Source organism: Cuculus canorus, chromosome 3 (assembly GCF_017976375.1).
Source record: "Cuculus canorus isolate bCucCan1 chromosome 3, bCucCan1.pri, whole genome shotgun sequence".
Lineage (NCBI taxonomy): Eukaryota > Metazoa > Chordata > Aves > Cuculiformes > Cuculidae > Cuculus > Cuculus canorus.
In genome coordinates, this window is record NC_071403.1 from 74,784,278 (window position 1) to 74,794,621 (window position 10,344).

General features: G+C 62.3%; 2 protein-coding genes across 4 annotated transcripts; both read left to right on the plus strand.

Moving 5' to 3' along the window:
- Nucleotides 1-10: 10 nt before the first annotated feature.
- CNPY3 (canopy FGF signaling regulator 3) lies at nucleotides 11-6,751 on the plus strand. 3 transcript variants are annotated; one of them, XM_054060900.1, is made up of 8 exons: nucleotides 11-77; nucleotides 683-994; nucleotides 1,145-1,186; nucleotides 5,043-5,166; nucleotides 5,412-5,508; nucleotides 5,883-6,005; nucleotides 6,146-6,263; nucleotides 6,345-6,751. In XM_054060900.1, exons 1-8 carry the CDS (start codon nucleotides 26-28, stop codon nucleotides 6,542-6,544), a joined length of 1,068 nt encoding a protein of 355 aa, XP_053916875.1. In that variant the 5' UTR covers nucleotides 11-25; the 3' UTR covers nucleotides 6,545-6,751. The 3 variants fall into 3 exon arrangements, with proteins under 3 accessions (XP_053916875.1, XP_053916874.1, XP_053916873.1); XM_054060898.1 differs by lacking the exons at nucleotides 11-77; nucleotides 683-994; nucleotides 1,145-1,186 and adding exons at nucleotides 3,355-3,476; nucleotides 3,706-4,223 and having other exon boundaries at nucleotides 6,345-6,750; XM_054060899.1 differs by lacking the exons at nucleotides 11-77; nucleotides 683-994; nucleotides 1,145-1,186 and adding an exon at nucleotides 3,337-3,476 and having other exon boundaries at nucleotides 6,345-6,748.
- Nucleotides 6,752-7,245: 494 nt separating this feature from the next.
- On the plus strand, nucleotides 7,246-9,511 carry GNMT (glycine N-methyltransferase). The gene is made up of 6 exons (XM_054060897.1): nucleotides 7,246-7,510; nucleotides 7,585-7,712; nucleotides 7,873-7,986; nucleotides 8,692-8,834; nucleotides 8,987-9,108; nucleotides 9,206-9,511. Exons 1-6 carry the CDS (start codon nucleotides 7,305-7,307, stop codon nucleotides 9,375-9,377), a joined length of 885 nt encoding a protein of 294 aa, XP_053916872.1. The 5' UTR covers nucleotides 7,246-7,304; the 3' UTR covers nucleotides 9,378-9,511.
- The last annotated feature ends 833 nt before the right edge of the window (nucleotides 9,512-10,344 follow it).

Here is a 10,344-nt window from a genome sequence, read left to right on the forward strand (position 1 = left end):
GTTGGGAGCTGAGCCCTCAGCAGCCATGGATGTGCTGTGGGTGCTGCTGGCTGCTGTGCTGCTCCCACTCCTTCCCTGTGAGTATTCCCAGAGGGATGAGGCTGGGGACAGCCCCGTGGGCAGGAGGGAAGCAGTGGGGAAGTGGGAGCTGCCGCAACAGCAGGTGGTGGGCATCAGTTGGGAGTGCCTGGGGCAGCCGTGGATGTGCCTGGGATGCTGCTGGTTGTTGTGCTGCTCCCGCTCCTGCCTCTTGAGTATTTCTGGAGGGACAAGGCTCTGGACAGCCCTGCGGGCAGGGGGGAAACAGGGGGAAGGCGGGAACCACAGCAATGCCAGGTGATGGGCATCAGTTGGGAGCTGAGCCCTTGGCAGCCTTGGATGTGCCCTGGGTGCTGCTGGCTGCCGTGCTGCTCCTGCACCTGCCCCATGAGTATTCCTGGAAGGATGAGTCCAGGAGCAGCCCCTGGGGGGAAGCAGGAGCCCCTGCAATGCTAGGTGATGAGTGTCAGTTGGGAGCTGCGCCCTCGGCAGCCGTGGATGCTGGCAGCCACACTGCTCCCACACCTGCCCTGTGAATATTCCAAGAGGGACAAGACTAGGGAGCCTCGCAGGCAGGAGAGAAGGCTGAACGTCACCGTGATGGGTGGGGGATGCTGTGCCCCTGACTGCTGTCCCCCTCCAGCTGGCAGGGCTGCTGGACCCCTGCCCACCCTGGCCCCACCACTGAGCATGGTGGTGGCTGGGCAGCGCCGGCAGCTGGTGGTGTGCATCGTGAGCGACCTGGCCGCCAGCTCCAACCATGCCGTCTGGATCTCTGGTGGGAACGGCACTGCCCTGCAGTCCTTTGCCTATGGGGCTTCCCAGGAGGATGGCGGCACCATCTGCACCGTCTCCCTGCTTCCCAACAACCCCCTGGCCGAGGGGGATCTCACCTGCCACGTGGGGCCCAACAGGACCTCTCCGTCCCACAGCTCCAGCCCCATCCGCATCACGGGTATGGCCCCACTGCCACCCCATGGGCCCACGGATGGGGCTGGCATCGCCACCACCCCAATGTGCCAGTGCAGGAAGGGGTTTGTGGCCAGCCCTGCCTCACACCTGGCATCGGCCACACCACCTCCCCAGCTGCGCTCTCATCCCACAGGCAAGGAGGAGGCTGCGGAGACGTGTCCCGGCAGTGCAGCCGGTGAGTCTCTAGGCCCTGCCATGGTGGGAGTCATACCAGGGAAGAGGCCCTGGTATGGACCCAGCTGGGGTCTTGTGGTGGTTGGGGTGGGTCCCCACGGCGTGGCAGGGTGCAGGAAAAGGGGATGAAGCTCCATCTTAGGGGGAGGATGAGGAAGTTGGGTGAGGACCACATGAGCGTGACACGAGGGTCCTGGGGACACATGAGGTTGACAAAAGCCCACAATGGGCCCTAGGGAGCCAGTTGAGCTTTAAGTCTTGGGGAAGTTCCTCCTGACCTGTACCCATGTCAGGCCTGGAGCAGATATGGGGACAATGGGATACCTGTGGTACATGTCGCCCCATCCCGTCTGTCACAGTGCCACCAGCCCACACCTCGACAACCCTGCTGGTGGCCACCCGCCTGGTGCTGCTGAAGGTAGCTCTCTCTGACACGCTCCTCACCGCTATCCTGCTGGCCCAGAGCTGAGGGGTTTGGGGGGACAGGGTAAGTCCTGAAGGTGTGGATGGTGCCTGGAGTATCCTGGAGGGGGGAGAGGAGACCCCTGGCTGCTGGAGGGAGGGGGAGACCCAGCAGTGGGTCTAGGGGGTGCAGGGATGCCACGTTTTTATGGGTAGCAGGGACCAGGACTTAGCTGGTGGGGTAGAAAGGACCCTGAATTATCCATGAGTAGGGAGGTGGGACGCAAATTATCCAGGGGAGGGGAGGAGGGACCCCAAGTACCTGGGGAGGGGAAGGACCCTGAATTATGCAGGGGTTAAGAGGGCTCCCCAAATTATCTGGGTGTACGGAGGGGGCCCCAATTATCTGGGGGAGGGAAAGGACCCTGAGTTATCCAAGGGTGGGGAGGGGACCCTGAATTATCTGGGGATAGCAAGGGGGACCTGGAATTATACAGAGGTGGGGAGGGAACCCCAAGTACCTGACGGGTTGGAAAGGATCCTGAATTCTGAGGGGGTATGGAGGGACACTCCAATTACCCAGCGGTAGGGAGGGCATTAATCAGAGAGTAGGGAGGGGACCCTGAATTATTGGGTGCATAGAGAGGAGATCCCAAATTAACAGGGGGTGAGTACCCCTGATTCCCCAGGGCAGGAAAGGGGAGCAAGAGGGATAGGGAGTTCAGAAGAGACCTTGAGGGGAGCACCCCACCCACCTCGGGTGCGTAGTCGGATTGACGGGTGGGGGGGCTGAGTGCTCAGAAGGACAGGATGTCATCCAGAGGGACCTGGACAGGCTGGAGAAGTCAGGCTGTGAGAACCTCATGAGGGTCAACAAGGCCAAGGGGAAGGTCCTGCACCTGATTTGGGGCAATGCGCAGTTTCAGTGCAGGACAGGGGATGATGTGATGGAGAGCTGCCCTGCGGAGAAGGACTTGGGGGATCTCGTCAATGAGAAGCTCAACATGAGCCGGCAATGTGCGCTCGCAGCTCAGAAACAAACTGTGTCCTGGGCTGCATCAAAAGAAGCGTGGCCAGCAGGTCCAGGGAGGTGATTCTGCCCCTCTGTTCCTCTCTTTGTGAGACCTCATCTGGAATACTGTGTCCAGTGCTGGAACCCTCAACATACGAAGGATATGGAGCTGTTGGAATGGGTCCAGAGGAGGGCTACGAGGATGATCGGAGGGCTGGAGGACCTTCCATACAAGGACAGGCTGAGAGAGTTGGACCTGTTCAGCCTGGAGAAGAGAAGGCTCAGAGGAGATCTTATAGCGACCTTCCAGCATCTGAAGGGGCTACAGGAAAGCTGGAGAGGGGCTATTCGTAAAGGCTTGTGGGGATAGGACCAGGGCGAATGGGTATTAATTGGAGAAGGGCAGATTTAGACTGGACATAAGGAGGAATTTCTTCACAATGAGGGTGGTTGCCCAGGGAAGTTGTGGCTGCCCCATCCCTGGAGGTGTTCAAGGCCGGGTCGGACGGGGCCCTGGGCAGCCGGGTCTGGAGTCTCCTACCCATGGCGGAGGGATTGGAACTGTATGGACTCTAAGGCCCCTTCCAGCCCAAACTATTCTGAATCTATGATTGATTGGCTGGCGGGGGCTCCGAGCGCTCTTATTGGCTGGTGGTGCGCGGGTGGGCGTGGCTTCGCCGTCGGCGGGCGGCGATTGGCTCGGGTCCACGCGCGAGGCTGCGATTGGCCGTTGCCGTGGTTACCGGGCGGGGCGCTGCCGGAAGCGCGGCCCCGGAAGTTGGAGCCATGGCGGCGGCAGCGGCGCTGCTGCTGCTGCTGCTGGCGATGGTGGGAGCTGACGACTCGGACTGGGTGCGGCTGCCCAGCAAGTGCGAGGGTAAGCGGGGCCGGGGGACGCGTGGGCCAGGCCCGGGGGCGGTCTCGGCGCTGAGGCGGTGGCCAGAGCCCCAGGGCCGTCCCTGCTGGCGGGGTCTGGCGCTGGGGGCCCGGGCGCCTCCGCTTCTCCCTCGTCAGCCCTCGATTCGCCAGCGATCCGAGGCTTTGCAGCGCCCCAGCGCGGGCCGTGCCCGATCTTTGCTGTCTGCCGCGGTGTTTTTGCTGTGCAGGGACACGTGGAGCTTGGCAGAGAAGAGCAAAAGGAAGAAGTGAAACTGGAGCTCTCTGCAAAGCGTTCCCTGCAGGGGAAGCAGCTCTGGAGATGCTGTGTGATGTCTGAGCTGTGCTGGGGCACCGGCATAACCTCAGAGAAGCATCACAGCGAGCCCTGACCACGCGCTGCTCCTCTCCCGGCTCAGGCTTGGAACCTGTGTCAGCGCGCAGCAATAGTCGTGGGTGGCATCTGGATAACTGGACCCAGCAGTGAGTGCTCCCAGCATCTCTGGGGACGCTGCAGCAGGTGCGATGTGGAGAAGGACATCATCGAGTCCAGAGGCACTGCGGGAAGGTGGCCTCGTCCCACCTGGGAAATGTCTGCACCAGTCATCTCGAGCTGCTGGTGCCAACAGAGAGAGGAAAGCACTGGAGGCATCTCAGCACATGCATGGCAGCCCTGGAGTAGCCACCTTGCTCTGTTTCTGCCTGCAGCACACCTCTCCGCTCCCGCCATTGCATGGGAAAAGATGTGGTGGGTGTCTCATTGCTGTCAGATTGTTCCTGCTGGGGCTTCGCCCTTCTTGCCAAATGCAGCTTGAGGAAGAGGTGGCTCCCAGCAAACAGGGCTCCACAGCACAGGACAAAGTGTTCTCCAGCCTTCTAGCAGCCTTCCAGGAGGAAGGGCCGCACCATGCCTGGCTCCCATCCCTCCACATTTCCACTTGTAAATCCCCGAGATGTTTCTCTTCTGCTTTTGGTTTCTGTAGCTCTGTCAGACTCTTTGTGTCAGAAGAAATAAAGCTTTTTGTCCATTTTTTTTTAAGCTTTATCAAGGACAAGTTGTTGGTGCCGTGGCCTCTGCTGCAGCGGTGGCATAATCCATAACCAGCATCTTGTTTGGCCAGCTGGCTCCTCAGTTTCTGATGCATTCCCCATGTCTCCAGAGTGCCGTGGGAACTGTTCCTGGCTGGAATGCACTGTGGCCTACGCCAGGGCTTGCATTGCAAAAAGACTCCGTCCGCTTCCAGGAAGAAGGGAGCATCTTGTGGTCTGGAAGCTTTGGTGGCTGCTGAGTGGAGCTGGCAGGAAACCCGCAGGCAGAACCAGGGCTGTCTGCCTTCCTGTCTGTGCCACAGCAGCTGGCAGTGTGGATATGCTTACACTGAAGCATGGATTCAGGTGTTCCTGCTCGACTGGAATTGGTTGAGCCATTCCCGGTTATTTCTTTGGATGCTGGAGCATGCTCACAGTGGCTTCTGTGCGCCTGACTCCTGCTGCTTGTTCCTGCTGCGTCGCACTGCCCATTGGAGCAGTGAAACCCCCTCATCCACCTGTGCTTTCCTTCCTGCAGTGTGCAAGTACGTGGCTGTGGAGCTGAAATCTGCTTTTGAGGAGACCGGCAGGACCAAGGAGGTGATTGACACAAAGTACGGCTTCCTGGATGGAAAGGGCTCCGCCGTCAAGTACACACAGTCGTAAGTGAGAGTGGGAGGGAGTGGGTGTCTCTGGCTGTTGCTGCTGGCACAGTGGACAAGCCCAAATCCTTGCCTGGCCTATGTATTCCTGATGTTTTTGGAAGCAGGTTTGCAAAGGGGTGGGCAGGGACGGGCAGCCCAGGAGCCGTGGAGCATTCCCATATCACATCGGCTGGGCTGATGCTTGCCGTGTGCCTTGGCTGTCCCTGGGAAGCAGCGCCGAGCCCGCTCTCTTCTCCATGCAGGGACATCCGATTAATCGAGGTGACGGAGAACATCTGCAAGCGGCTGTTGGATTACAACCTGCACAAGGAGAGGAGTGGCAGTAACAGATTCGCAAAGGTGAGGGCTGTCCCCCAGTCCCTGGCTCCCACGCATCCCTGTGCCACTGGGACACTGAACTGGGGTTTGTTCTTCTCATTTGCTGGATCCCCTGCGTCTGAGGCCACACTGCCTCCCAAGTCAGGTGTGGGATCTGTCCCTGGGGGGTGGGCAAGCCTCCATCCTTGCCTGATCCATGTCTTCCTGATGTTTTTGAGAGTGGGTTTGCAGAGGGAGACTCCCTTGCCGCTTGAATTCTTTCCTGGTGATGCTGATGTCCCGGAGACCCTGACTGGCTGTCTTGGGTGTCCCTGCATTGTGCGGCCAGCATTGGGAGGGGAGTGGGAGTCCAGTGGGAGGAGCACCGCTTCACTGGGCAGGGCTGTTCCCCCCAGGGAATGTCAGAGACCTTTGAGACCCTGCACAACCTCGTGCACAAAGGCGTCAAGGTAGTGATGGACATCCCCTACGAGCTGTGGAACGAGACTTCTGCTGAGGTGGCCGACCTCAAAAAGCAGGTACCTGGTCCGGTGGGATTGACCCTCAGCAGGGCTGGAGCACTGGGGGACAGAGGGTCTGGGGGGCACCATGTGCTGCCCTGGTCCTGGTCCTGCTCTGTCGGCTCGTGTCTGGAGCTGGGCTCTCCCCTCTGCGCCAGTGCGATGTGCTGGTGGAGGAGTACGAAGACGTGATCGAGGACTGGTACAGACACCACCAAACAGAGGACCTCTCCCAGTTTCTCTGCGCCAAACACGTGCTGAAAGGGAAAGACACGAGTAAGTCATAGCTGATCCCGTGGGCAGGGGAGAGCCAGGAAGCCCATCTCGGTGCCCACCCTGCCCCTCTCCTCCCCGCAGGCTGCCTGGCAGAGACGTGGACCGGCAAGAAGGGCGACCTGGCGAGCATCGGGAAGAAGAGCGGAAAGAAGAAGAAAAAGGGACGGAAAGAAGAGAGTGAGGGAGCCGCCGCCGCGCTCACGGCTGCCGGGGAGGCCCTGGAGGAGAGCGGAGTGCAGGAGGCGGCCCCGCTGGCGCACAGCCCCACCGACGAGCTGTGAGCTGCCGTCTCCGGCGGGAACCAAAGCAAAAGGGACTCGTGCCGCGGCCGGAGCAGCCGCAGCTCCAGCTTGGGGGCGGTGCTGGAGGCGCGGAGCCGCTCAGCCCCCTTCGCTGCCCTCCCGGGGGGCTCCCGCTGCCCCGGGGCCAGCTCCTCGCCGCGCCAGGACTGTAAATAAAGACATTTTCCCCAGACCCGCCGGCCCTGTTTCCCCCGCGGCGGGCGGGGGCTCTGCTGCTGCCGCCCCGGCTCAGTCCCGCGGAGCCGGCGGGCACAGGGACCCCGCGGGTGTGGCGAGAGGGACGGGAAGTGATTGGTCGGTGGGGCGGTGATTGGTGGAGCCTCGCGGGGGGCGGGGCCTCATAGAGCGGCGATGGGCGGGGCAGTGTGGGGAGGGCGTGGCCAGAAGAGCAGTGACTGGCAGAGCCGCGCGGGGGAGTGACCGGGAGAAGCGGTGATTGGTGGAGATGCGTGGGGGCGTGGCTGGAGCAGCGATTGGTGGAACCTCACGGGGCGGAGCGGTGATTGGTGGAGCCGTGAGGGGCGTGGCCGGGGGCGACTGGAGCTTTGATTGGCCGCGCCGAGCCGGGGCGTGTCCAGGTAGAGCCGCGATTGGCCGCTCCGCGCTGGGGCGTGCCCGGTCGGAGCTGGGATGCGGCGATTGGCGCGGCGGCGGGGGCGGTGGCGGCGGCTGCGGCGGGGGGCGGGGGGGCGTGTCGGCGGTGTCGGCGTCGCTGCGGGCGGCCGCAGGTGTCGGCGCGATGGTGGACAGCGTGTACCGAACGCGGTCGCTGGGGGTGGCGGCGGAGGGGCTGCCGGACCAGTACGCGGACGGGCGGGCGGCGCGCGTGTGGCAGCTGTACATCGGGGACACGCGCAGCCGCACGGCCGAGTACCGCAGCTGGCTGCTCGCGCTGCTCCGCCAGCACCGCTGCCGCTCCGTCCTCGACGTGGCCTGCGGCACCGGGTGAGGCCCCGCGCCCCCCCCCGGCGACGCCCCCGGGCCGCCTCCCCCGGCCCCGCTGACAGCCGTGTCCCCAGGGTGGATTCCATCATGCTGCTCGAGGAGGGCTTCCAGGTGACCAGCGTGGACGCCAGCGACAAGATGCTCAAGTACGCGCTGAAGGAGCGCTGGGAGCGGCGCAAGGAGGAGCCCTTCGACCGATGGGGTGCGGGGGCCGCGGGGTGCGGGGGGGGGCGCGCAGACTCCCCGGGACAGGGACCCCCCTCCCCGCGGGCTCCCCGAGGGCCGAGGAGGGGATGTGCGATGCAGGGGGGCTACCGGGATGTTGGGGTGTTCCTGCCCTCACCCGCTGCCCTCTGCTGCAGTCATCGAGGAAGCCAACTGGCTGACACTGGAGAAGGACCTGGAGAAGCCAGGGGACGGGTTTGATGCAGTCATCTGCCTGGGCAACTCCTTCGCGCACCTGCCCGACTTCAAAGGTGAGTTTGGGGTGATGGGGGCACCTACGCACACGTGCACGGCGGCTCCCGGCAGGCTGAGAACATGCTCAAACTCCTACCACGAGTAGGGCAGGAGTTGCTGTGTCATGGCACGGCTCCAGTGAGGCTGAGATCGTGCCCCAGTTCCTGGCATAGAATCATGGAATGGTTTGGGTTGGAAGGGACCTTAAAGCCCATCCAGTTCCAACCCCTGCCATGGGCAGGGACACCTCCCACTGGATCAGGTTGCTCATAGCCTCATCCAACCTGGCCTTGAACACTTCCAGAGACGGCACATTTATGACTTCCCTGGGCAACCTGGAGCAGTGCCTCACCGCCCTCGCAGGAAAACATTTCTTCCCAAGATCTCATTTCAATCTCCCCTCTTTCAGCTTAAAACCGTTCCCTGTTGTCCCATCCCTGCACTCACTGATAAAGAGCATGAGTGGGGCTGTTGGGTCCCATGGGGGGTGGCACTGTCTGCGTCTCTATCACATCCCTGCCAAGGCTGGAGGCGTACCCAGGCTTGTGGTGGGCACTCTGCCTCTGTGAGTCTGAGAACGTGCCTGAGCTCATTCCATGGGTGGGGCTGGGGGCTTCTCCAGGTGAGACTAGGGGGTGGGGTCTGTATGGGTAAGATGGAACCCCACAGGCTGTTCCATGGGGTACAGCCACTGCCTGGGGACGCCACGGTTCCCTCCCCAGGCGATCAGAGTGACCACAAGCTGGCCCTGAGGAACATTGCCAGCATGGTGCGGCCCGGGGGCGTCCTGGTCATTGACCACCGCAACTATGATCACATCCTGGCCACGGGCTGCGCCCCACCTGGCAAGAACATCTACTATAAGGTGGGTGGCCGGCAGCCCCCGTGCCATCCCATTCCCCTCTGCCCCAGTCCCAGCTCCCTGACCCCAATGGGCACAGGCTGGGAGCAGGGCTGTGCCCAGGCTGCGGGCCACCGCGTCCCCACAGGACACAGACATTCTCCTGCGGTCCCCAGAGTGATTTGACCAAAGACATCACCACCTCGGTGCTGCTGGTGAACAACAAGGCGCACATGGTGACCCTGGACTACACGGTGCAGGTCCCCCCAGCTGAGGCGGGGGCAGACCCAGAGCTGAGGTGAGAGGGGATGCGGGGGTGGCTCCTGGCACGGGGTGGGGGGGCTCTCCCCACATCCCGATGTCCCCTCACATCCTGCTATCCCCTCACCTCACAGCAAGTTTCGACTCTCGTACTACCCGCACCGGCTGGAGGCCTTCTCGGCCCTGCTGAAAGGCGCCTTCCAGGGGAAGTGCCAGCACAGCGTCCTGGGTGACTTCCAGCCCTACACGCCGGGACAGGCCCACGTTCCCTGCTACTTCATCCATGTCGTGAAGAAGATGGCTTGAGAGGGCTGCGGAGATGGGACTGTGGTGGCCAAGAGCTGCGAGCAGCTCTGAGGACAAGCTGGGAGCTGGGGCCATCACTGAGAGCCCACTCCTGTTAATTAAGAGCACTCATGAGAGATACCGGAGCCCGTGGTCCATGTGTCCGTGTATGGTCAAGGTACAGGGCAAGGGGGACAGATGCAGCCACCTTGGGACTCCCAGGGAAGGAAGTTCCCAGCCTCGGGGTAGCGTGGGGTGGGTGCAGGCACAGCCTCACCCCCAAACCCCAGCTGCAAGTGCCAGTCATGCCTGCAGTGTGGTATTTGAGACTCCCATTGAGGCAAAGGCAAGCATGGGTTGGCCTCCAGGTCCCTGCTGACCCGCTGAAGCACTGCTCATAGGGATGCAACCAGTTTTCTCCCTTGCAACCACCCAATCAGGCACTGACTCCTTTTCCTGACACCCCCTGGGCCCCATCTGGGGTGCCCACCCCCATTCCAGGGCTTCCTGCCATGGGGAGGCTCCAAACACCCCAGCAGCACTTTTGTTGTGGCTGCAGCTCCCTCCTTGCCCACACTGGGGAAGAGGTGGTGGGCAGATATAGCAGCGCGTTGTGGTCAGGGACAGCTCTGCCTGAACACGCTCAGGTGCCAGAGCTGGAGCAACAGGGCTTGAGGCACGTGGCAGCCGAGTCCTCACGCATGGAACGCCTGCAGCTGCTGGAGAACAAACCCTTCGGGGAGGAGCTGCTCCTCGACAGCCGCACTTGGCTCAGCGACATGGCTGGCAGCAGTCTTGGTGCCGGCAGCAGTGGAGCAAAGGCTGGCAGGAAAGATCCTTTGCGGCTCAGACAATGTGGGGCCACCCATGAGCCACACCAGCACCTGCAGGAACCTGGTAATGGCAGGGCCAGGACGGCTGGATGCCACATATAGCTTAAGTGTGGATTTACTTGGGATCCTTGGCAAAGGCCAGGAAAAGGCACTTG